We start from the raw sequence: 26,950 nt of genomic DNA, 5'->3' as shown, positions 1-26,950 counted from the left end.
CCCATCTTCATTATTGTCCGGTAATAGGGTCAAGTGCAGCAAAGAAAGACCTAGCAAAGCTGCAGCTGGCTCAAAACAAAGCAGCAAAGAAAGACCTAGCAAAGCTGCAGCTGGCTCAAAACAAAGCAGCAAAGAAAGACCTAGCAAAGCTGCAGCTGGCTCAAAACAAAGCAGCAAAGAAAGACCTAGCAAAGCTGCAGCTGGCTCAAAACAAAGCAGCAAAGAAAGACCTAGCAAAGCTGCAGCTGGCTCAAAACAAAGCAGCAAAGAAAGACCTAGCAAAGCTGCAGCTGGCTCAAAACAAAGCAGCACGCCTTGGCCTTAACTGCACATACAGAACTATCAACAACATGCATGATAGTCTTTCCTGGTTGAGGGTTTATGAGAGATTAACTGCTTCTCTTCTAGTTATGAGAAGCATTACTATAATGACAATTCCAGATTGTCTGCATAATCAAATAACATTCAGCTCAGACATTCATCCATACCCCACAAGACATGCCACCAGGGATCTCTTCACAATCCCCAAGTCCAAAACAAATTCACGGCAACACACAGTATTATACAGAGCCGTGATCGCATGGAACTCCCTTCCATCTCCAATTACTCAAGCAAACAGCAACATTTCCTTAAAAAAAAAAAAGATTAAACATCTCATGCAACATAATTTTATTGGTTGTATTATTTTTATATTTGTTGTATTGTTTGTATATCGTTCTATTTTTAATTTGTGTGACAGTCCTTGTCTATCAGTGTTTGGTTACTTGTGTGTTTTTTGTGGACCCCAGGAAGAATAGCTGCTGCTTTGGAAAAAGCTACTGGGGATCCTAATAAACAAACAGTATTGTGTGTTGGCATCAGACCAGCTTGCTGCTCCCATTTAAAACACTCTAGACATCGATAATGAATATTCATGTTTTCACTGTGTGTCTCTTGTGCCTCTATACCTCTTTGTGATTGTTTATATGCTTATCTGTTTGCGTTGTTTGCATATAATTAACAGTATTATTTTTTTTCCCCTCTCTCCCCTCCTTGTCCTGCTCCCCATCCTCTCACCCCTTCGCTTCCTCTCCCTTTCCCCCTTCCCTGGTCTCATCCCTCTCTCTGCCTCCCCCTGGTGGTGGTGGTTGTTATTTATATTCTACACTATCTGACTGTATCCTACTCTACACTATCCTACTCTACTATATCCTACTCTACCCTACAGCAGCAGAGTCCAGTGGAGCAGCGTTACATAGAGCTGTTAGCCCTGAGAGATGAATACCTGAAGAAACTAGAGGAACTGCAGCTCTCTGACTCCTCCCCTAACTCCTCCCACCTATCAAATAGCTCCACCCCCAACGCGGCCTCTCCCACGCAGCACATCACACACTTGCACACCCCCTTCTGAGTGGGGTCATCACACAGTCTGACATATACAACACACGTGTGTATGTGCATTCTCCAGGGTTGGGGTTGATTACATGTCAGTTAAGTTAATGAATCATAGGAGATTAATTGAAGTTTCAAATTTGAGAGTTGAAAAGTGACATATTTTTTCCCAATGAGGATTTTTCAGTTCTGCAGGATTTCAGAATTTCAATTCACTTCCTAAAAATTCACTTCCTGAAATTGAAATGGATTTGACCCTTACACAGATACAGGCAGTCGTTTTTTGTACATAGCGTTAGTAAGTCATAATGTAGTCAATAAATAACATGGAATAGACGTAACCATGGTGATTATGCAACATGTCACAGTACAGCCTTTTCACAACTTTTATAGAATGTTAGTTTTTTCTCTCTCACAAAAACAGAGAAGCCTTAATACGAAATAAAACAAAATGTTTGTAGATAAACAATACTAAAGGTTGAGTGTAAAGGGTTAAAACTCACCGGCTGCATTCCAATTCTCTACCCTTTACCAAGATGTGTGCATTCAGTCACGCCCCATCATGCTTATGCATTGTATTTGGTGCAAGCATGGCTGGATGGAGTTTCCACCATATTCCTCACACCAGTCCCTTCCTGTTAAATCCATGATGGGGGCGTGTATGAGCGCACACTTCGGCAGAAGGGTAGAGAATGGGATCGTAGCCCCTGATCCTCTTGGGCTGAATACACTGTGCTCCTCTCCATGACCAGAAAAGGGCACTGTTATGACAAAGACTGAAAAGATGGAGAGAGGAATGAACATGTGACTAGGAAGTGTATGTGATGGTTTCCCTTCAGTCATTGTGTACCTGTACCTATGTCCCAACATAGGCAATACCAGTCCAGTCATTCAGTTAAGTTTGGACAGGAAGCTTGAGTAACTACAGTCGACTCTTGATAAGTGCGCAGTTGGGTAAGTGCAAACCGAGTCCACTGCAGTTCCCCAGTCCCAACTCACATACATTATTTTATAAGTGCTCTGAATATCTGCATCTTCCAGTTTACTGCATGCATTCATAACCACAGAAATCCTATAAATCAGTTATTTTAAATTCTGTTCATAACAGCCCCAAATTGTAGCATTTATCAGGGGTTGATTGTACTCCAGTCTGATGTTCAGTAGACCAAGTATTACATTTACATTTTAGTCATTTAGCAGACGCTCTTATCCAGAGCGACTTACAGTTAGTGAGTGCATAAATTTTTCATACTGCCCCCCCCCCGTGGGAATCGAACCCACAACCCTTGCGTTGCAAGCGCCATGCTCTACCAACTGAGCTACAGGAGGGCCCAAGTATCCCTCTATTGTACTGTAGAAGGTCTATGGAGAGACGGGACACACGGTCAGTTGTATTGGTTCCTATGAGAGGTTCTGTGAGGTATCTTATCGTGGTCTGATCTAGCCCTGTCCCAGATCTGATTTGTACTGTCTTGCCGAATCAAATCACATTTTATTGGTCGTGTACACATGTTTAGCAGATGTTATTGCGGGTGTAGAGAAATGCTTGTGTTCCTAGCACCAACAGTGCAGTAGCATCTAACAATTCACAACAATACACACAAATCTAAAAGTAAAAATAATGGAATTAAGAAATATTGAAATATTAGGATGAACAATGTTGGAGTGGTATTTACTAAAATACAGTAGAATAGAATACAGTATATACATATGAAATGAGTAAAGCAGTATGTAAACATTATTAAAGTGACTCATATGGTCTTTGTCATGCATTACAATGACCTTAGGAGTTGGTAAGACAGCACAAACCGTTTTGGCACCAGGCTAGGTCCACTCAGTCAGTCCAATAATAGTGACCAGTGATCCCAGTCCCCTGGTTCTGCCTCAACCCAACTCTCATTTTGCCAACTTCAAACTTCAGAACCTTTTAGAACCTGTCACCTTAAAAAACGGTCAAACTCCTCTTGGCATAAACGGAAACATTTGCCATCGACCCACTTGATCCCAGTCCACGTAGCAAAATGGTTTTGGACTCCCACAGAGTAGTCTCAGAAATAATCCATTGTACTGACACAAAGAAAAGCTGTGGACAGGAGAAGTTATTTTGACGAGCAATGACCAGAGGTGGGATCAGATCGGTGGAAGTCCAGAATTGTTAAGAACGTTTCAAGGGACCACGATAAGGTGTACAAAGTATTCTCAGAATAAGAGTTTCAGATCAGATTGGTGGGAAAAGTCCGGAATCGTTTAGTTAATCTTTACAGGGCAGATCCAATGTTCTGGAGAACGCTGGTCGGGTCCAGTTCTGTGCCTTTGACCGTCTGAAGTTCAACCTCAGGTGGACGTTTTGTATGTACCCAAACTATAACTGTCTTTGTTCCTCTGTGGTCGGCATCTGTGGCGAGGGGTAAAGGGAAAGATAGCACCTGATTGGTTATGGTAGAAGAAAGGAAGCACCCAATTGGTTGTGGCAGGGGAATGATGGATTCCGATTGGTTGTGTCAGAGGGAACAAAGGATCCTGTTGGTTGATACAGTATGTATGTATGTATGGTCCTTCTGGGTAGGATAACGCTTGTTGAAAACAGTCACCACTGGATATGGAAAGACCATACAGAGAGAACTTAGAGGGCTTGTAGCTGAACAACATCTATTGAAAGATGGTGATGATGATGATGGGCTAAAACTGAGGGCTCTTGTTATTTAAACCTTTCAGGTACTCCCTTTTCGCTCCCTAATGCCACCCCAGAATGCGTCACTTCGGAAGACTTCGGCCTCAATGAGGTGAAAAGGTTTCAAACGAAGCTGAGAGAAAAATGATCAACAAAGCAAAATCATTTTTGGTTTGTTGGTTGTGTTTTTAGGCAAAAGATTGAAAGACAAATCTATTTTGTTTTCTTTATACAAGTACAGTAACTATGATGTAATTACCTCAAACAAAACTTATTTTACTGTTAAAGTTATTGTTGTAAAATATTATTTTATTTAGTGTCAAATTTGACACGTTTTATAAAAAGGAAAGTAGTAGGACAAATGTTATTTGTTTCTTTGAATGGTTGGTTAATAATTTGTGGATTTCTTGTTACATAAATGAGTTTAGAATTTAATGTAGTTTTTTTTTTTGTTGCATTTTAGGATTTATTTTTTCTAACAGAGGACAGTGAATCATGAATTATGGGAGATTTGATTCAGTCGGGAATTGATTCAGTTCCTTTGAGTCCTGTGATTGTGTAAATAGGGTCGTGATTCAATCGATTGAGTGGCTGAGGATCCAACTTTTCTGGACCCCTCTTCTGGACAGCTAAAGGTCCCGAAGCTTCTGCTATTGTGTGGGATTCTCTACTTTACACAGTCTCTGCTCTACTCGTAGGGAACAGGCTACTCTGGCGAATGGTGCTCTTTTAATAAGGTTAGATCAAAGCTGAATCGGTGTCTGCAAAAACACAATGATAGCATTCTACATAACAGCACTGAATAATATAGTAGCATAGTGTAATGATGATGCTCTAAATGCCTATCCCCATGAAACTGAGATCAAATGGTTGGTATGCAGATGCTGCATGGACGTTTCATCCGTAAAACTTGGAAGAATTATAATTCACGATTGACACTAAAAATGTGAAGGGCGGTTCTCTACGTGTGTGTAGAGACTGTGCGGAAAGTAGAGAATCCCGTACATGCGCAGAAGCATCGGGACCTTTTAGCTGTCGGGAAGAGGGGTCCAGAAAAGTCTGATCTGCAGCCTCTGCCTTCAATCAAACTCATTGCGGTATTTTATGCAGTAGCTCTTTTACCCCCTAAGGTCAAATATAATCCCTGAACAGCGGTAATAACTTACTACTACCACAAGGAAGTATCCCACACATCACAAATGGATGCTTCCATTTTCCACAATGAGAAGTCTATGCATGGACATTAGTTTGTAAACAAAGACACTGCCATAAACATCAGCATGCCGAGTTTGACTGAATTCCAGCCCTAGAGGAATTGAGCACTGATAAAGGACTGTGTTCCAAATGTCACCCTATTACTGCCAATATAGTGCACTTATTTTGACTAGAGAATAGGGTGCCAACTGTCGCTAGTGATTTTGTTTATTTTCTTCATGTAGTCTTCCTTAACGTAGGGATATCTAGTCTAAAGGGATTTCTGTCATATTATAGCCTACTTACTTCCCTAGCCTGGCGTCCCAGATCAGTTTGTGCCTTCTTGCCAACTCCTCATGAGTCATGACCATAGGAGTTAGCCTGGGTGCCAGTCTGTTTCAGGGGGCGTACTGTTCAGGTGCTGTACTTGTACATCAAGCTGCCTCACGCTACAGAAACAGGAGACAGGCTATGGGCCTGTCTGGCTTGGACAAGGCTTACTTACCAGTCTTTGTCTGCTCTGTTCATGTCAGGGCGAGCATAAACATACTGGCACCCAGGCTACATGGGAGTTTTGGCAAGACGACACATACAGATGTGGGATCCAGGCTGTACTGCTCCTCTCATGTATGAGTGCACCACTGTTGGTTGTTGTGTAAATAATGCTGGTTAAATTAATTTAAAGATTTCTCACTTTTTAAAAACATGTTGATTTGGGTTGTTTCTTTCATTCATATTATTGTGGTCGTAATGTGTCTTTATTGTCCTTTATTTATTCAGGTCATTTTGAAATGAGGAAAATCTCTTTATGTAATGTCTGCTCATGTGAAGATTGTGGATATTCAGACCTTGTCCCTTCATAGGATATCTCAGCCCTAAACTGACCTTGTCCCTTCATAGGATATCTCAGCCCTAAACTGACCTTGTCCCTTCATAGGATATCTCAGCCCTAAACTGACCTTGTCCCTTCATAGGATATCTCAGCCCTAAATATAAACAGAATAACTTTTGAAATTTTAGCACAATTAAAAATAAAAAACAGAACTTATTTACATAAGTATTCAGACCCTTTGCTAAGAGACTCAGGTGCATCTTGTTTCCATTGATATGTTTCTACAACTTCATTGGAGTCCACCTGTGGTAAATTCAATTGGAGTTTGCCAAAAGGCACCTAAAGGACTCTCAGACCATGAGAAACAAGATTCTCTGGTCTGATGAAACCAAGATTGAACTCTTTGGCCTGAATGCCAAACGTCACATCTGGAGGAAACCTGGCACTATCCCTACGGTGAAGCATGGTGGTGGCAGCATCATGCTGTGGGGATGTTTTTCAGCGGCAGGGACTGGGAGACTAGTCAGGATCGAGGGAAAGGTGAACGGTGCAAAGTACAGAGATCTTTGATGAAAACCTGCTCCAGAGCACTCAGGACCTCAGACTGGGGCGAAGGTTCACCTTCCAACAGGACAACGACCCTAAGCACACAGCCAAGACAACACCCAGCCAGAGCCCGGACTTGAACCCGATCAAACATCTCTGGAGAGACCTGAAAATAGCTGTGCAGTGACGCTGCCCATCCAACATGACCGAGCTTGAGAGGATCTGCAGAGAAGAATGGGAGAAACTCCCCAAATACAGGTGTGCCAAGCTTGTAGCGTCATACCCAAGAAGACTCGAGGCTGTAATCGCTGCCAAAGGTGCTTCAACAAAGTACTGGGTAAAAGGTCTGAATACTTATGTAAATGTGATATTTCCAGTTTTTTTTTTTATATACAATTGCAACCATTTCTAATAACTTGTTTTTTTTGTAATTATGGGGTATTGTGTAGATTGATGAGGGGAAAAAACAATGTAATCCATTTTAGAATAAGGCTGTAACATAACAAAATGTGGATATTCAGACCTTGTCCCTTCATAGGATATCTCAGGGCTAAATTGACCTTGTCCCTTCATAGGATATCTCAGCCCTAAACTGACCTTGTCCCTTCATAGCATATCTCAGCCCTACATTTAACCAGCAGGCTATAGTTCGTCTCCTTGGAATATACTCTACCAGTCAAAAGTTTGGACACACCTACTCATTCAAGGGTTTTTCTTTATTTGTACTATTTTCTACATTGTCGAATAATAGTGAAGACATCAAAACTATGAAATAACACATATGGAATCATGTAGTAATCAAAAAAAGTGTTAAACAAAACAAAATATTTGAGATTTGAGATTCTTCAAATAGCCACCCTTTGCCTTGACAGCTTTGCACACTCTTGGCATTTTTTTTATAGTTTTACTTTTGATACATAAGAATATTTAAAACCAAATACTTTTAGACTTTTACTCAAGAAGTATTTCACTGGGTGACTTTCACGTTTACTTGTCATTTTCTATTAAAGTATATTTTACTTTAACTCAAGTATGACAATTGGTTACTTTTTCCAGCACTGTGTAAAGTGTTGGTCCCATGTTTCATAAGCTGAAATAAAAGATCCCAGAAATGTTCCATATGTACAAAAAGCTTATTTTTCAACAACCAAAAAAAATCACATTTGTTTACACCCCTGCTAGTGAGTATTTCTCCTTTGCCAAGATCATCCATCCACCTGACAGGTGTGGCATATCAAGAAGCTGATTAAACAGCATGATCATTACACAGTTGCACCTTGTGCTGGGTGACAATAAAAGGCCACTAAAATGTGCAGTTGTGTCACACAACACAATGCCACAGATTTCTCAAGTTTATAAGCGAGTGTGCAATTGGCATGCTGACTGCAGGAATGTCCACCAGAGCTGTTGCCAGATAATTCAATGTTAATTTCTCTACCATAAGAGGAGATCCAGAGGCCCATTGTCATGCCATTCATCCGCCGCCATCACCTCATGTTTCAGCATGATAATGCACGGCCCCATGTCGGAAGGATATGTACACAATTCCTGGAAGCTGAAAATGTCCCAGTTTTTTTATGGCCTGCATACTCACCAGACATGTTTCCCATTGAGCATGTTTGGGATTCTCTGGATCGACGTGTATGACAGCGTGTTCCAGTTCCCGCCAATATCCAGCAACTTTGCACAGCCATTGAATAGGAGTGGGACAACATTCTACAGGCCACAATCAACAGCCTGATCAACTCTATGCGAAGGAGATGTGTCGCGCTGCATGAGGCAAATGCTGGTCACACCATTTACTGACTGCTTTTCTAATCTCAATTGGGTTGAGATCTGGTGCCTGAGACCGACACACACTTTAAACCCCCTATGCTCCTTTGAGACCCCTCTTTCAAAGTCACTGAGATCTCTTCTTCTAGCCATGGTAGCCAAAACAATTGGCAACTGGGCATTTTTATGCACGACCCTAAGCATGATGGGATGTTAATTGCTTAATTAACTCAGGAACCACATCTGTGTGGAACCACCTGCTTTCAATATACGTTGTATCCCTCATTTACTCAAGTGTTTCCTTTATTTTGGCAGTTACATGTACCTCTTGTGACCTACATTTGCAGGCGCACTAACAATGTAATAACCATACCTATTTTATGGGAAGTAGGCCTACAACAGTTCATACATCCTCAATCTAATGGTTTTTGATGCTGAAACTGGTTGAGGATGTGAGCCTCTAGCTCAAATGCATTTTGGGTAATCTTAGTGGTTCGCGTGGGGAGGGTATGTTCAAGCGCTCGACTTCTGCGTCCTAGTAGTAAATAAACACACAAGCCTTCTTTATCAGTTAACACAATCAGACCTGGCAGCTAGCGAACAGCCGTATTCTGTCTCGTGCTGTGAGCTAATAGCTAAGGGAAGCTAACACATTCTTAAACACGTCGCCGGCGACCCAGATCTGTTGGCAATCGGAAAGGAAGCAGATTTGATCCATCATCTAACGGGAAGGAAACGGGGTTGAGTGGAGAGGGAAAATGGACAAGCAGTTTTTTGGAGGAGTTGCCGGTGGAGATAGCACTGCGCAGCCGGGAGTAGCGAATCGAAACAACAAGCCTCGGACGCTTGCCACCTCTGGATCGAAACAGGATAGCTTGGAGACATTGGACAGGTGATATGTTATTTCGTTATCGGTACACAACTGTTACAATGTTACTAGCTACAGTGTTAGGATAATTTACACTGGGCAGTGTCGCGCATAGAAGAGCGAATATCTCTTTCGTAGGCTGCAGGCTAGACAATTGCTTGGCATATGTTGTTACAATGTTATGCTATTTGTGCATTTGCTGTTGGGCGGTGTCGTGGAAATCGTTGTAGAAAATCGACTTGCTCTTTCCTGCCTGCATGCATTTAGGGACTTGTATGACATATCTTGTTGTTAGTGTAATTTTGAGAAAGCGACAGTTTAACGTTTTCATTTTCAAAGCGTTACATTGTTCTGCAACATGCATTCGATTATTGTCCCGTGAAACAAAGCATTACATTAATCTGTAGTAGCCTACTGTGTCTCATGTGTATTTCGGCTTTCAGCAATGAGCGCGCCAGATGGGCGCGTAGGGATCTGTGCCAAGTGAACACGCCTCAGTTATAAAGCAGTGTCTTTGCCCAGCAGGAATCAGCCTAACCGCGACCTATTTTAGCCCAGAATGTTGCAGACAGGCTTATTTATTGTGACGCAACCTACTACTGTGTCTGACTGTCTAGCCTATGTCTATGGTATCTCTCCAATAGCCTAATGATTTACAGCTGATAGTAAACCTCTGTCTCTCCCTTGAACCCTCTGGCCCCCTTCCTCTGTCTGTTTCGCTGTTTTCATATCTGTGTTCCCTCTCTCCTTTGAACTCTGTCTCTTCCCCTCCCCCTCATGGCTCTCTCTCTCTTCCTCCTCCTCACTTTCTGTATATCCCCCATGTCTCTGTCAATGTCCCCCCCCCATCCTCCTCCTCCCATCCCTCCTCCAGTCCTACAGGTTCTCATGTAGAGTGGTGTAAGCAGCTGATCGCAGCCACCATCTCCAGCCAGATATCATCTGTACCCCCAGACACTGCATCCGGAGACTGCAAGGTGGGACACATATGCGTGCGCGCACACACAATAACAGGTTTAGACACACTCATCACACAGTTGTGTTTTCTGACTGACAGGTTTGGAGGAGGACAGATCTCCCAAGGGTAAGGTTAATTAACCATAGCAGCAGCAGTGTCTGTGTTTGCTTACACACATCATGTACCTGCGTAGAGAGGGATTTGGGTAGTCTTTTGCTCTCTTCTTCTACATCAACTGACTCAGTCATGCCAGTCCTCCTTCTTCTACATCAACTGACTCAGTCATGCCAGTCCTCCTTCTTCTTCTACATCAACTGACTCAGTCATGCCAGTCATTCTTCTTCTTCTACTTCAACTGACTCAGTCATGCCAGTCCTCCTTCTTCTACAGCAACTGACTCAGTCATGCCAGTCCTCCTTATTCTACATCAACTGACTCAGTCATGCCAGTCCTCTTTCTCCTTCTACATCAACTGACTCAGTCATGCCAGTCATTCCAGTCCATTCTAACCAGGGTTTCCCAACCACGTTTGGGAAACCCTGGTCTAAAGCATTGTATTACAGTCTGAGGTTTAGAGGTTTATAGCTTTTGTATTCAGTGTGTCAATGCTTCTCTCGCCGCCTGTTGCAGCTTTACCTACTGGTGATGTTAGCGTCCACTAGGCTTATCTCTTATCTGTGTGTGTGTGTGTGTGTGTGGTTGTTGTCTGTAACCCACAGGTGTCCAAGAGGCCTGTTCTGAGGGTAAGATTTAAAGACTGTTGCTGCTTCCACCTGCCAAAAACCCATTTTAATATTCATCGACTATCTTACTACTTGACAACCTGTCAAGGAGTGTGTGGAGTACAGAGCTATGTAGAAAAACGTTTTTTCTTCATGATGACCTACTACTCTTTCTATGGATGTCTGAAGTTTTCAGCTAATTCTATATGGGCTGTGTAGTAGTTTGTAGGAGCTGCCATGCTGTTTTGACTTTGTCTGTGTATCTATTACTTTCAAGGCTACAGATACTGCGGTCTACAGACTTCAAGGTGTTACTGTGTCCTGTCTACAATGTTGTGTAGCTTTGCTCCCTTCACTTCCTGTTAGAACTCTACTGATTCTAACTTTGAATTTCCCTACAAAGCTCAGCCACCCACACACGCCTCATCTCCTGTCTCTGTAGAGGAGACATTAGCTTTTTATCAAACTCTTCTGCCTCTCCTGCATTCTCGCTCTCTTTCTCTCTAGTTCTCTCTCACGTTCTCTCTCACGTTCTCTCTCTAGTTCTCTCTCACGTTCTCTCTCTAGTTCTCTCTCACGTTCTCTCTCACGTTCTCTCTAGTTCTCTCTCTAATTCTCTCTAGTTCTCTCTCCTCCTTCACACTCAAGATAATTCTGTTAAAGTTGCAAGTTAACTCTTCCTATTGTCCTCTCTGCTTCCATGGTTACCATGCCTCTCCCTGGTTAAGGACTCTATGGAAGGGGGACATATTTACCAGGGCAACAGTGACTCTGAGCTTCCCCCCAATGCTTTGGCAAGTCTCTCTCTTCCATCCCTCTCTCCTGCCCCTTATAATATATGCCATTTAGTATAAGATTTTATCCAAAGCGACTTACATGACTGTGCAGACATTTTACGTGTGGGTGGCCCAAGCGGGAATCAAACCCACGATTCACGCTTGAGCCACATAGGGCCTTATGTCTGTTCCTTCTTTCATGCTGCCCCTTCTCCCTTGTCTATACCTCTGTCAATCTCCCCCTTTCTTTTCCCTATCTCTCTGATCCCTCTTTCACTTTTTTTCACTCTCCCAGTGCCTCCCCCGCGCTTCGGCTTGCAGCTCTGTGTAGTGACAGTGAGAAATGGTTCTGCTTAGGACCAGAGGTTCTGTTTAAAGAGTTCTAGATCTCTGAGATGGTTCTGACTGTTCCTTATTGTGGTTCTATTGTTCTATGTTCTAGGCTCCAAGAGACGGAAGCAAGCAGGTCCAGATGGATGAGGTTCCGCTGGTACCGGGAGAGACCATCAAGGCTGTGGGTTAGTAGTACTACTGTCTCGCTCTCGCTCTCGAATCCATCCCCCCCTCTCTCTGTCCAGATCTTTGTCTCCATTTGACTTATTTTCCAGTTTTCTCTCCTTTTCTGTTTTCCTCTCTCTCTTTTCTTTAGCCTAGTACGACAGCAGCTGTAGTTGTTGACATGTTTTAGACTTGCATTCCTAATTTGTTTCACTTGAAGAGCAACATCACACTGTTTCCTGTTCTCCCACTAAACACTGTTTCAACACTGTTGTTTCTTTATTGGTTTGTTTGTCCCCTCAGCCAAGGATGTGATGTACATCTGTCCCTTCACGGGCTTGGTGACCGGAACCCTCACCAGCACCAACTATAAACTATACTTTATCAGTCTGGAGAGGGTAAGAGCACAGACACACACAGACACACACAGACACAAACACAGAGACACACACACACACACACACACAGAGAGAGAGACACACACACACACACAGAGACACACACACACACACACACACACAGAGACACACATCTCAAGCTTGACCCTTGTTTGTTTACCCAACTTTTTATTTATTTTTATATGTAAAGTTCCCCATCCTATTCCCGTCTGATTCCCGTACCATTCCTGTCCCATTTCCGTCTAATCCCCATCCCATTTCCGTCTAATCCCCATCCCATTCCCCTCCCATTTCTGTCTGATTCCCAGGATACTCCGTTTATCATGGATGTGAACCTGGGAGCCATCAGCCGTCTAGAGACCATCAGTGTTCAGAGTCATGGAGAGAACACACGGGGCATGGAGATAGTCTGTAAGGTAGGTCAACACAGGCACCCTAACCCTAGAGACCATCAGTGTTCAGAGTCATGGAGAGAACACTAGGAGTATGGAGATAGGGTGAAAGAGTTACATTGCACTTGCTACTCAAATACATAATGTATAGCATCAGTATACATAACGTTTTATGTAAGGATATTATGGATTGTGCAAATTGTCCTGTCAGTTATCAATTTGTAATAAAACCTCTCTCCCTCTCTCTCTCCATCAGGACATGCGTAGTCCCAGGTTTGCCTATAAGGAGGATGCCAGCCAACCAGAGATAGTGGAGGTTCTAGCCAAACACACCTTCCCCCTATCAAATGACCTGGTGAGACATGTCAATCACTCTCCTAGCAGCCTAATAGGTGCAGGGATGTGTCACTCAAAATGGGGCAGGCTCTTAATTAGAATGTATATAGAATCCTTGCATGTTGGTTTGTTCGGAAAACTATCACTCAAGAGGGAGGATCATAACATGGAGTGGGGTCTTAGAATCCTTGCTTGTTGATTGGTTGAGAGACCTGTCACTCACTCTCCCTGGCCTATCCCATTGCAGCCCCTGTTTGCCTTCCTGTATAAGGAGGAGTTTCCTGTGGATGGGTGGAAGGTGTATGACCCCATTGCTGAGTACAAGAGACAGGTAACCACGGAAATGAGAACTTTGGATTGTAAATACAGTTGAAGTCGGAAGTTTACATACACTTAGGTTGGAGTCATTAAACTCGTTTTCAACCACTCCACAAATGTATTGTTAACAAACTATAGTTTTGGCAAGTCGGTTAGGACATCTACTTTGTGCATGACACAAGTAATTTTTCCAACAATTGTTTACAGACAGATAATTTAACTTATAATTCACTGTATCACAATTCCAGTGGGTCAGAAGTTTACATACACTAAGTTAACTGTGCCTTTAAACAGCTTGGAAAATTCCAGAAAATTATGTCATGGCTTTAGAAGCTTCTGATAGGCTAATTGACATCATTTGAGTCAATTGGAGGTGTACCTGTGGATGTATTTCAAGGATTACCTTCAAACTCTTTTCAAACACTTTGCTTGACATCATGGGAAAATCAAAAGAAATCAGCCAAGACCTCAGAAAAATAAATGGTCTGGTTCATCCTTGGGAGCAATTTCCAAACGCCTGAAGGTACCACGTTCATCTGTACAAACAATAGTATGCAAGTGTAAACACCATGGGACCACGCATCCGTCATACCGCTCGGGAAGGAGACTTGTTCTGTCTCTTAGAGATGAGCGTACTTTGGTGCGAAAAGTGCAAATCAATCCCAGAACAACAGCAAAGGACCTTGTGAAGATGCTGGAGGAAACGGGTACAAAAGTACAGTGGGGAGAACAAGTATTTGATACACTGCCGATATTTGCAGGTTTTCCTACTTACAAAGCATGTAGAGGTCTGTAATTTTTATCATAGGTACACTTCAACTGTGAGAGACGGAATCTAAAACAAAAATCCAGAAAATCACATTGTATGACTTTTAAGTAATTCATTTGCATTCTATTGCATGACATAAGTATTTGATACATCAGAAAAGCAGAACTTAATATTTGGTACAGAAACCTTTGTTTGCAATTACAGAGAACATACGTTTCCTGTAGGTCTTGACCAGGTTTGCACACACTGCAGCAGGGATTTTGGCCCACTCCTCCATACAGACCTTCTCCAGATCCTTCAGGTTTCGGGGCTGTAATTAATTTGCATTTTATTGCATGACATAAGTATTTGATCACCTACCAACCAGTAAGAATTCCGGCTCTCACAGACCTGTTAGTTTTTCTTTAAGAAGCCCTCCTGTTCTCCACTCATTACCTGTATTAACTGCACCTGTTTGAACTCGGTACCTGTATAAAAGACACCTGTCCACACACTCAATCAAACAGACTCCAACCTCTCCACAATGGCCAAGACCAGAGAGCTGTGTAAGGACATCGGGGATAAAATTGTAGACCTGCACAAGGCTGGGATAGGCTACAGGACAATAGGCAAGCAGCTTGGTGAGAAGGCAACAACTGTTGGCGCAATTATTAGAAAATTGAAGAAGTTCAAGATGACGGTCAATCACCCTCGGTCTGGGGCTCCATGCAAGATCTCACCTCATGGGGCATCAATGATCATGAGGAAGGTGAGGGATCAGCCCAGAACTACACGGCAGGACCTGGTCAATGACCTGTAGAGAGCTGGGACCACAGTCTCAAAGAAAACCATTAGTAACACACTACACCGTCATGGATTAAAATCCTGCAGCGCACACAAGGTCCCCCTGCTCAAGCCAGCGCATGTACAGGCCCTTCTGAAGTTTGCCAATGACCATCTGGATGATCCAGAGGAGGAATGGGAGAAGGTCATGTGGTCTGATGAGACAAAAATAGAGCTTTTTGGTCTAAACTCCACTCGCCGTGTTTGGAGGAAGAAGAAGGATGAGTACAACCCCAAGAACACCATCCCAACCGTGAAGCATGGAGGTGGAAACATCATTCTTTGGGGATGCTTTTCTGCAAAGGGGACAGGACGACTGCACCGTATTGAGGGGAAGATGGATGGGGCCATGTATCGTGAGATCTTGGCCAACAACCTCCTTCCCTCAGTAAGAGCATTGAAGATGGGTCGTGGCTGAGTCTACCAGCATGACAACAACCCGAAACACACAGCCAGGGCAACTAAGGAGTGGCTCCGTAAGAAGCATCTCAAGGTCCTGGAGTGGCCTAGCCAGTCTCCAGACCTGAACCCAATAGAAAATCTTTGGAGGGAGCTGAAAGTCCGTATTGCCCAGCGACAGCCCCTAAACCTGAAGGATCTGGAGAAGGTCTGTATGGAGGAGTGGGCCAAAATCCCTGCTGCAGTGTGTGCAAACCTGGTCAAGATCTACAGGAAACGTATGATCTCTGTAATTGCAAACAAAGGTCTCTGTACCAAATATTAAGTTCTGCTTTTCTGATGTATCAAATACTTATGTCATGCAATAGAATGCAAATGAATTACTTAAAAGTCATACAATGTGATTTTCTGGATTTTTGTTTTAGATTCTGTCTCTCACAGTTGAAGTGTACCTATGATAAAAATGACAGACCTCTACATGCTTTGTAAGTAGGAAAACCTGCAAAAAAAAAAAAAGTTCTCCCCACTGTATCTATATCCACAGTAAAACAAGTCCTATATCGACATAACCTGAAAGGCCGCTCAGCAAGGAAGAAGCCACTGCTCCAAATCCGCCATAAAAAAGCCAGACTACGGTTTGCAACTGCACATGGGGACAAAGATCGTACTTTTTTGAGAAATATCCTCTGGTCTGATGAAACAAAAATAGAACTGTTTGGCCATAATGACCATCGTTATGTTTGGAGGAAAAAGGGGGAAACTTGCAAGCCAAAGAACACCATCCCAACCGTGAAGCACGGGGGTGGCAGCATCATGCTGTGGGGGTGCTTTTCTGCAGGAAGGACTTGTGCATGTCACAAAATAGATGGCATCATGAGGAAGGGAAATTGTGTGGTTATATTGAAGCAACATCTCAAGACATCAGTCAGGAAGTTAAAGCTTGGTCGTAAATGGGTCTTAAAATGGACAATGACCCCAAGCATACTTCCAAAGTTGTGGCAAAATGGCTTAAGGACAACAAAGTCAAGGTATTGGAGTGGCCATCACAAAGCCCTGACCTCAATCCTATAGAACATTTTGTGGGCAGAACTGAAAAAGCGTGTGCGAGCTAGGAGGCCTACAAACCTGACTCAGTTACACCAGCTCTGTCAGGAGGAATGGGCCAAAATTCACCCAACTTATTGTGGGAAACTACCCAAAACGTTTGACCCAAGTTAAACAATTTAAAGGCAATGCTACCAAATACTAATTGAGTGTATGTGAACTTCTGACCCACTGGGAATGTGATGACAGAAATAAAAGCTGAAATAAATCATTCTCTCTACTATTATTCAGACATTTCACATTCTTAAAATAAAGTGGTGATCCTAACTGACCTAAAACAGGGAATTTTTACTAGGATTAAATGTCAGGAATTGTGAAAAACAGAGTTTAAATGTATTTGGCTAAGGTGTATGTAAACTTCTGACTTCAACTGTATGTACTGAATGTTAGATAATAGACATGTTCACTTAGATAAGGCAAAGTTGTAGTTTCACTCAAGACCAAAAGGTTTATATCCGTGAAATGTGCAAGATTTGCAAGTGTCTAGATAGTTTATCACTCCTACTCCCTCATCTCCCTCTAGTTCTGTATACTGGGGTAGTTCAGCAGGTGTGTAGAAAGCCTTACTCTGATTCATCCTCTCTCCCACAATCCTTTTGAGGTTAATGTGCATTGATTCTTGAAGTCTTTGAAGTGTTTCATGTAAGACTAACTTATATGAACTGAAAAAATGAACTGTTCTTCACTACATTTAGCAGTGCTTGTATTCCTCCTCTCTCCAGGGTCTCCCCAACGAGAGTTGGACCATCAGTAAGATGAACAGTAGTTATGAGGTGTGTGACACCTACCCTGCCCTGGTCGTCATCCCCAGCAGCATCAAGGACGACGACCTCAAACGGGTGGTGTCCTTTAGGGCTAGGCACCGTATACCGGTACGTATCTCTCTCTCTCTCTCTGGGAAAATTACAGGGGAAGTTACCTCCAAAGTTACCAGGCTAAATCAGTGAGGATGGTACTTAAACCCCCGCTAGATCCACCTGGAGAGCCAGGCCACTATAGTCCGTAGTAGTAAGCTAGCTAACTAACCTCGCTCGCTCTATTCAATTCAATGGGCTTTATTGGCATGGGAAACATATGTTTACATTGCCAAAGCAAGTGAACTAGATAATAAACAAAAAATGAATAGTGAACATTAGACTTACAAGTTTCAAAGGAATAGACACCCGGAGAGAGCCAGACCACTATAGTCTGTAGTGGTAAGCTAACTCACCCCACCCTCTCTCTCTGCTCTAGGTGTTATCATGGATCCACCCGGAGAGCCAGGCCACTATAGTCTGTAGTGGTAAGCTAACTCACCCCACCCTCTCTCTCTCTCTCTCTCTCTCTGCCTCTCTCTCTCTCTCTCTCTCTGTTCTAGGTGTTATCATGGATCCACCCGGAGAGCCAGACCACTATAGTCTGTAGTGGTAAGCTAACTCACCCCACCCTCTCTCTCTCTCTCTGCCTCTCTCTCTCTCTGCTCTAGGTGTTATCATGGATCCACCCGGAGAGCCAGGCCACTATAGTCCGTAGCAGTCAGCCTTTAGTCGGCCCCTCTGACCGGCGCTGTAAGGAGGACGAGCGATACCTCCAGACCATCATGGATGCCAACGCTCAGTCTCACAAACTCACCATCTTCGACGCCCGGCAGAGCAGCGTGGCAGACAACAATAAGGTATAGTTGTCACATCAAGTAGCTACATCGCTGTGTTTTAAGGTGACCGCAAATTGATGGTAAACTGCTTTCACCGTCTCCTTTTTCACGCTCTACTTATTTCCCTTCCACCCCTCCCTCCTTGCGGCCATCCCTCACCCTCTCCCTCCCTCTCTCCCAGGCTAAGGATGGTGGTTATGAGAGTGAGAGTTTCTATCCAAATGTAGAACTCAACTTCCTTGAGATCCCCAACATCCACGTGATGAGAGAGTCACTGAGAAAACTAAAAGAAGTGGTGTACCCTACTATAGATGAGGCTCACTGGCACTCTGCAGTCGACCAGACACACTGGCTAGAGTATATACGGGTAAGGAGGACTCTATCTCTGTGTCTCTCTGTCTCTGTGTTTGTCTCTCTATTTTGCGCACACACACACGTATACACAAGGAGGTGGTCTACCCTACCATAGATCTGTCTCACTGTCACTAAATCTCCCCCTAGCTGCTCCTGGCGGGTGCGGTGCGTATAGCTGACAGGCTGGAGTCTGGGAAGACCTCTGTGATGGTCCACTGTAGTGATGGGTGGGACCGGACGGCTCAGCTCACCTCTCTGGCCATGCTGATGCTGGACAGCCACTACCGCACCCTGAGGGGATTCCAGGTGGGTAGGATGGATGGATGGATGGATGGATGGATTGATGGAGGGATGGATGGAGGAAGAGAAGGGGTAAAGGCTGTATGTAGACCGATGTCGCAGTGACAGCTTGAACATTCTATTGTCGTCCGACATCAACATTGTCCTTGTCATTATGAAAAGTCTAAACACACAAACGTCATCAACAGCCTGGTGGTCCAAATAGCATACCTGCTGTATTTTAACACAAATAAACTGTTTTACTAACTAAATTCAATTTTAATCTAGCAAGCCAGGCAACCAAAAGCAACTTTCTAAACAATGTTTTGGTTAGTTTCTTAGCTAGCTAATAATGACCAGAGCCTAGCTGTCAACGTCTTAACTTGAGCTACTTTTTATTGAGAGCGGCAGGTAGCTTAGTGGTTAAGAGCGTTGTGCCAGTAACCGAAAGGTCGCTGGTTCTAATCCCCGAGCCGACTAGGTGAAAAATCTGTCGATGTGCCCTTGAGCAAGGCACTTAACCCTAATTGCTCCTGTAAGTCGCTCTGGATAAGAGCGTCTGCTAAATGACCAATTATTATTATTATTATTATTATTATTATTTATTCATTATTACAGGAAGAAAAATCACAAGATCATTATAACTTGCCTTGCAATGCTTTGTTGCTGGTAACCATGACAACTGACGCTGCGACAGGGTTAAAGTTGAACTTTTTTTATATGTCTGCGACAGTCGCAGCAACGATCTACAGACATTAAATTACATGTTGTTTTGACCAGCAACACTTGTCGCATCCTAATTGTCTACAGACATGTCGTTAGACAAAGTATAAACCGGCCTTGGGGGGAAGGGAGGGTTGGTCTCTGTCATCGGGTTCTGTAAAGTACGAGAGCTGTGTCTCCTCAGGTGCTGCTGGAGAAGGAGTGGATCAGCTTCGGACACAAGTTTGCCGCGGTGAGGATTGTGTGTTTATATGGTTTCCTGTGTTGTTGTTTTTTATACAGGTGGCTCTTTGTGTGCGTGTGTTCCTGTGTATAATAACCTGTGTGTTTATATGGTTTCCTGTGTTTTTTGTGGCTCTTTGTGTGCGTGTGTTCCTGTGTATAATAACCTGTGTTTTTCAGCGTGTGGGTCATGGGGATGATAACCATGCCAACTCAGAGAGATCGCCTCTCTTTATCCAGTTTATAGACTGTGTCTGGCAGATAAATAGACAGGTGAGTGCCAACCTGCTACACGCACACACACACACGCACGCACGCACGCACACACGCACGCACGCACGCACACACGCACACACACACACACACACACACACACACATCTGTTGAGATTTCCCTGACACACACACACATCTGTTGAGATTTCCCTGACACACACACACACACACATCTGTTGAGATTTCCCTGACACACACACACATCTGTTGAGATTTCCCTGACACACACACACATCTGTTGAGATTTCCCTGACACACACACACATCTGTTGAGATTTCCCTGACACACACACACATCTGTTGAGATTTCCCTGACACACACACACATTTGTTGAGATTTCCCTGACACACACACATGTAATTGTGTAGTTACACTGTGTCTTTATTTGTTCCTAGTTCCCTGCAGCGTTTGAGTTTAATGAGTTGTTCCTGATAACCATTCTGGATCACCTCTATAGTTGTCTGTTTGGTACGTTCCTCTACAACAGCGAACAGGAGAGAGTGGCCAAGGTACGGACCATTTCTTTACTGACGGGGGTGGGAGGCTGGGTCACCTAGTCACAATGAGTTAAAGTTCTCATCTGGTCTCTTACTGTAAAGCTTTGTGGGGAATGTTGATTAACTCGTGCCTGTCTTTCTCTCTCTTCTTGTTGTTGTTGTTGTTCTTCTTCTCAACAGGAAGTCCAGACTAAGACAGTCTCTCTATGGTCCTATATCAACAGTCAACCAGAGGACTTCACCAACCCGTTCTATGTGGACTATGAGCACCACGTCTTGTACCCTCTAGCTAGCATCAGACACCTGGAGCTGTGGACCGGCTACTACGTACGATGGAACCCCCGTATGAGGCCACAGGTAGGGGTGGGTTGTGGAGGGGGTGGTAGTGTGTTTTGTTGAAGGAAGGAAACTTTCTAACTATTCATCTCTCCCCATCAGATGCCGGTGCACCAGAACCTGAAGGAGTTGTTGTTCCTGAGAGCAGAGTTACAGAGGAAGGTAGAGGAGTTGGAGAGAGAAGCATCTTCATCACGCGGCTCTCTCTCTTCTTCATCAGAACACACGTCATCACCCTCACACAGCGGGGGCACGCCCCTACACACCATTGTCTAATACAGTACACACACACCACCGTCTGATACACACACACACCTGAATGCAGTACCCAACACAGAACTGGACACAGACATGTAATCACTTGTTTGTTCGTCTTCGTATTCCTGAATCAGTTTTTCACATCAAGTGTTTTTATCATAAAGAACGAGGAAGAGTTTTACTTGAGAAAATAGGTACACAGTTGTCAAAGTTTCATAATTTTTTTGTATTTAAATAAGAGAAAATAAATGGGGTAATGAAATTGTTGAAAAAGTATTGAGAGAAAGAAAGCACCATAGAATTTTGTGCGTATTTTGTCTAACATAGAATATGTAAATATGAATAGATTGAACTAACATATTTCTACCTACCAAAAGTATTAAACACCTTGCCATTGACAACAGTTTCCAATATTATAAATATGTTGAATTTAATTCATAGACGATGTGTAGAAATATGAAATATCAAGTGCACTTTTTTTAAACTAACACATTCGAGTAAGCATGTTATCAACTTGATCATTAAGGACGCGTCCCAAATGGTACCCTATTTACCCTGATCAAAAGTTGTACACTATGTAGGGAGTAAGGTGACATTTGGGACACAACCTAAATAAGCTGTCTCACTCTCTCACTACTACTACTTAACCTGATCCAGCTGTGCAATAACTGGTACCTTGTAATATAATGTGTCCCCTCTTCCTGTCCGTCCCTTTTAATGTGCCCTGACTGGAGGTTTACCTTTGTGTATCATGTGTTCCTATCAACACGTTCCATTGAAAGTCTGTGCAGTTTCTTTAAAAAAATAATAATAATCTTTGCCTTTCTATTCAATGTGTATTTTTTACTTATCCACACTGTTATTGGTCATATAGGCTGCGTTTACACAGGCAGCCCAATTCTGATATTTTGCTCAGTTATTGACAAAAGAGCTGATCTGATGAATTAGTAGAATATATTTAGAATTAGGCTGCCTGTGTAAACCCCAATGTGACTTTTCTGCGATTTTCTTCTACTCTGCTGATGCCAAATCCTTTGTTTTGTGTTTTAACCTTTTACCCAGTAGTGCTTTTGTATTAGGTTGACAATTTCTACTGTTGTTTTTACTCTAAGGCCTAACAAGATGGTAATGGTAGTCAATGGCGATGTTCTCTCAACTCATAGGGCCCTCGTGGACTTTAAGCCAATAAGCTGCAATACTGACCATCCTTTTATCACCTATGGAAAAAAGATAAATATGATTTAATGCTCATCATTTGAATGGCAATAGAATCAAATACCCATATGTGTAAGTGGAAAGAGGTATGTATGTTTTTGCATTGGTTGACCCTATACCTACGCAATGACCTAACATGAATACAAAGACTCTTGTTGTTGAGTAGCCCTAAGGTTAATTAAGGAAGGTTGAATAAGATTAGCCTAATGTTTGACATGCCTTTCACTGATTGGTTAAGCCTAACTAACCTTTGACCTTTATGTATGTTTTCTGCTGTATTATGGTGGTTAACGGTGTAACTGTTTCCTATGTCATGCTTAAATGTTCAACACTGCTGCACCTTTGTTGAATGAGTCTGTGGTAAATGTGATGTTTATTTACTCTTAACACTAAGCATTTACCATGTGTCTGTCGTCTAAGATATTCAAGCACTATGCATTGGTACTTCTGTGGGCGATCAAAATGAATCTAAACCAATTTAGCTAAATATGATTTTCACGGCTCATCGCAAAATAAAAACGTCATACATTGCACTGATACAAAAAAGAAAAACAGTCTTGGGGTTTCTTTTCTAATTTTATTGGGTTTCATTGATTGATCGTATGAATGTCGTCGTTCCACAATGCTGTCTCGCTCACTGGCAATGCAGTGAAACATAGATGTATAGAAAGCTTCAATAGGAATTATCTATGGCCCTTCGTTGACTGTGTTTGCACGCATAGGTATGTGTGTAGTTCAATTGACAGGCACTAGTGAATCAGGCATGGATTCAGTGCATGCAGAATCCATATTGTTAGTACATATCTGAAGTGAATACAGTCGGAATACATAGTTTACATTGATGTCATTAGAGCCCTGTGTTCTAACTGGTCAGTTGGGTTGGAGTGACCGCTAGTGCAACGACTGGATGACTTCACTCTAGAATGGGATTAAGAAGGATGAGACATTGATGTCAGTGTATTCCAAGTATCTTCAAGAAGTACATCTGCACACAAAACCAAATTGAAGTGTCTGAAATAACACCATATTCCCTAGATACTAGTGAACTACTTTTGAACATAGCCAGCTGTGAATAGAACTGTATTGGAACTGTTATCGTCTCTTATGAATACTTCCTTCCTGGTTTCTCTTATGACATAACAGTCCAATCCTTATTTTTCTCATCCTAGACGTTACTGGCAGTGTATAAATAGCCTCACATTCACCAACCACTACTCCTGGTCAAACTACACTCCAGTCCCAAATCTGTTATTGCCAACTCCATTGCTGTCATTTTCAAGCCATAAGGAGTTGGCAAAAGAGCAGATGATACAGACTGCCATCCCAATGATAACCCAATGAGGAAAACTTCCAAAGACTACAGCTAAGTATCCAAAAACATGCATTTTATTTCTGTACAGTTCTGTTATAGCCCGTTACCGTCATGTGTAGTAGAGGAGCACCCAAGATTTAAGGAGATCCAACTGCTGATATGTCTAACCTTAGTGCCCTGTTACCGTAAACCATATAAACAAAGGTCAACCTCAAAGCCTTAGGACCGCTACTACTGGGCATGAAGCAGCTCCTAGTTCAGACTTTTATACTACTGTAAACCAATCTTTACATCTTCTAAACACTTCTAATTTTCAAATCAGGCAAATCATCCCATACTGCATCCAAGAGGCACCTTAATACCATTCCAAACCATAGTACGCCATAGTATACCGTAGTACCACACAAGTCTCACTCACAACTCTGTGCTCTTCAAATTGTCTCATTTCTACCGAGCTTTGTCTGTAAGGATAGGGGGTGGGGGATTCTTAGCTCTAACAGTATGAATCCGTGTTTAAAAAAAGTGAATATTTGTGAGGAATTTTTATGTAATTTTTATTTTGTGATTTTTATGTGATTATGTGCTGTTACTAGCATGTAGGAAGACACTTGTAAGCATTCAATTTGTCCGGAATCGAAGGTCTTCACTTATGTGTTTTCATCATTTTTGTTGGAGCACAAAACTACCTGACCTGCTATCTTTATTTTTTTACTTTTTATTTTTAAAGGGGTGTCTTCGTCTACTCTGTTTAGTACCAGTGAATGAGTGAAACATTCAACCCAAAGCACAACACCAAGATCCAATATCGTCCAATCTTCAAATCCATCAATGGTACATCTTTGGTGGTTTTTATGAACATTTTTGCTACGAGCTATCGCAACTGATTTAGAGAAAGAGTACATTCGGTAAACATCCGTTTAACATTCAGGTTTTTTAGTGTGTAAACACAGCTGTCACGGGAGATGTTTCTTAGTCATAGAAATATAATTTATAGAATGGACACAGGCCCTCAAACCACTGCAATTTGGTTGGTAGTTCCCACACCATTGTTTCATGTGTAGAACACTGAGAAAAGCACTAATAGAATCTGAATTCTATTCATTCTATTCATTGAACATTCCATTCTATTGGTTCTAGTTCTGTGTGTTTAGTATTGCGGGACCCAGCACGAGCGAGCAGGTTATAAGGCATAGAGAGAAGCACCATCAGTATGACAGCAGTGCCATAGGAGAGGTTAGCAATGCACACCTGCATCTGGATGACCGGTGAGGAGAGTTAACTACGGTTCTCCAGTTACTCACAGTTAACCCTTTGTAGATTGGAATTTTTGGACAGTTCTATTGTTCTCAGTGTTCTATTCCGGAATACTACGGTCCTTTGATGTCAACGATTAGAATGAATAAGAACGATTGACAAAGGATGGAATATTCTGTCCATATTTATCAAAGGGTTAACAACAGTTCCTCCAACCTAAATATTTACCTTATCCATTATAAGTAAGATAATACAACTGATCCTGGTGCAGTTGTTACAGGCGGAGAGTAATCGCAGGTAAGGAGAGTGCTGGAACAGAAGGAGTGGTTCTAGAGCTACGTTTCCAAGGCAACAAGGGAGCCGAACAGAACAGGGTGCAGGTTCCAGTGGGAGTGCATCCCAAATCACACCCTAAAAGTCACTTGGAAGCTATATCTAAAACAATATTTAGATAAGTTGAGCTAAGTAGTTAAGACAAAAGCCACTCTAGTACACAACGTTACTTTAGAAAGAGTGGGGGAGCAGAGACGCAAAACATTGGAATAAAAAACACACTTAGGAACGAGTGTGTAGATCGTTGGGATACACCGTAATATCAAGGAATACGCTCATACAACAATTAAATAGTAAAAACACAGAAATATGCTCACGCCGCAATTTACAAGCTTCACTTTCCACCCACTAGTCTCCTAATCAGGGTTGGGGCCAATTCCATTTCAAATCAATCAATTCAAAGGAGTGATTTTAAATTCAAATTCATGAATTGAAATGCGCCATTTTTTTATGAAGGATTTTCTTAATTCTTGACATGGAATTTGAATTCGCTTCTTGAATTAACTAAAGTGAATTGAAATGTAATTGACCCCAACCTTTCCTAACAACAAGCAACACCTAGTATAAACACTACCCAAATGACCTAAGATTAACTAACTATGATTTCATATAGCAAATAGCTCAATCTGAAGAACTTCAGAAGTCTATGTATGGCCTTACAAAACAAATATCCAGTCTCTATAGAACCACTGAGCGCGTTCCATGCTGACTACATTGCAGACGCATGCCAGATCTGTTTATTCTGTTCCATATCTGCTAAACACGGATTGATATAGCAATCTGATGCCCGACTACGCACTCGCTGACATGGCACGCAACCATTGGTTGATGCAATGCAACGCCTGCAATGTAGACTGGAACGCAACCGCTACGTTACTTCAATATCAAGACGTTAAGTTCAACTAGGCTTCGATTTCACATTTACTTCACTTTCTCTAGCACTGGCATTATCTCAATAAGACAAAACAGATATACAACGTATAAAGACTAGTTAGTATCTTAATCACATTCCCGTTTTCCACACAAGTAGACTTAAAAGGCTACACTGATATTCATACTAGCATACTACTTACAATGTACACCCATTACACAGGTTTGTTCCCTAAGTAGTACGCTAGTGTGGCTATTGGAACAGAGCCTTTGTTCTCTTCTGTTTCTTAAAAACAAACACAAATCATATCATGAACATCATTATCATATCATGAACATTTAAGCAGCAGCAGCTCTGGAGTTAGCAAGTAATCGAGTTCTTCAAATGAACATCGCTTCATTAAAAAAAAATCATTATCCTAAAATTGACACTAAAAGTGCTAGCCTGGTTCCCAGATCTGGTTGTGCTTTTGTCAACTGCATTTCTATCATCGTCAAGCCGTACATATGACTGGCATTACAATGAGTGACAAGGAGTTGGCAAAAAAGCACAAACAGACTGACAACCAGGTGATAAAAATGCAGCTTCTAGACATTAACCTGTGCAAGAAACCACTGCAAAACGCTTTCAAATGGTAGAA

General features: G+C 42.4%; 2 protein-coding genes and 1 long non-coding RNA gene across 10 annotated transcripts in view; 2 read left to right on the top strand and 1 right to left on the bottom strand.

Moving 5' to 3' along the window:
* The window catches only part of LOC121554723 (myotubularin), a 68,820-nt gene extending 67,113 nt beyond the window's left edge, over positions 1-1,707 (top strand). For 2 of the 3 annotated variants that reach the window (XM_041868434.1, XM_041868432.1), the window contains exon 16: positions 1,208-1,707. In XM_041868434.1, the coding sequence (XP_041724368.1) occupies positions 1,208-1,390 (183 nt within the window). In that variant the 3' untranslated portion in view covers positions 1,391-1,707. The remainder of the gene's footprint in view (positions 1-1,207) is intronic. The other variant, XM_041868433.1, reaches the window with a different exon arrangement.
* A 4,308-nt stretch (positions 1,708-6,015) lies between these two features.
* Positions 6,016-6,329, bottom strand: LOC121554722. Its single transcript, XR_005997763.1, has 2 exons — positions 6,122-6,329; positions 6,016-6,084 (listed from the first exon to the last, which is right to left on the bottom strand). It is a non-coding gene; the product is annotated as an uncharacterized LOC121554722 (long non-coding RNA).
* Positions 6,330-8,805: 2,476 nt separating this feature from the next.
* LOC121554719 (myotubularin-related protein 1-like) lies at positions 8,806-22,153 on the top strand. Of its 6 annotated transcripts, XM_041868420.2 has the most exons (19): positions 8,806-9,279; positions 10,130-10,232; positions 10,313-10,339; positions 10,933-10,956; positions 11,664-11,729; positions 12,154-12,229; positions 12,513-12,607; positions 12,916-13,023; positions 13,256-13,354; positions 13,583-13,666; positions 17,470-17,619; positions 18,213-18,401; positions 18,562-18,747; positions 18,882-19,040; positions 19,921-19,968; positions 20,139-20,231; positions 20,630-20,743; positions 20,912-21,088; positions 21,170-22,153. In XM_041868420.2, exons 1-19 carry the CDS (start codon positions 9,146-9,148, stop codon positions 21,341-21,343), a joined length of 2,106 nt encoding a protein of 701 aa, XP_041724354.1. In that variant the 5' UTR covers positions 8,806-9,145; the 3' UTR covers positions 21,344-22,153. The 6 variants fall into 6 exon arrangements, with proteins under 6 accessions (XP_041724354.1, XP_041724355.1, XP_041724358.1 ...); XM_041868421.2 differs by lacking the exon at positions 10,313-10,339 and having other exon boundaries at positions 8,807-9,279; XM_041868424.2 differs by lacking the exon at positions 11,664-11,729 and having other exon boundaries at positions 8,807-9,279.
* Positions 22,154-26,950: the final 4,797 nt, after the last annotated feature.

The sequence above is a fragment of the Coregonus clupeaformis genome, chromosome 39 (genome assembly GCF_020615455.1).
Source record: "Coregonus clupeaformis isolate EN_2021a chromosome 39, ASM2061545v1, whole genome shotgun sequence".
Lineage (NCBI taxonomy): Eukaryota > Metazoa > Chordata > Actinopteri > Salmoniformes > Salmonidae > Coregonus > Coregonus clupeaformis.
Note: the sequence above shows the minus strand (reverse complement) of the source record. Positions and strands in the feature narration are given on the sequence as shown.

What these genes read in the sequence shown, in the direction of transcription:
- LOC121554719 (XM_041868420.2), top strand. Translation starts at nt 9,146, where the DNA reads ATGGACAAGCAGTTTTTTGGAGGAGTTGCCGGTGGAGATAGCACTGCG. An exon ending in AGAGACCATCAAGGCTGTGG is followed by an intron (nt 12,230 to 12,512) that starts GTTAGTAGTACT and finishes TTGTCCCCTCAG; the next exon opens with CCAAGGATGTGATGTACATC. An exon ending in TCGGACACAAGTTTGCCGCG is followed by an intron (nt 19,969 to 20,138) that starts GTGAGGATTGTG and finishes TGTGTTTTTCAG; the next exon opens with CGTGTGGGTCATGGGGATGA.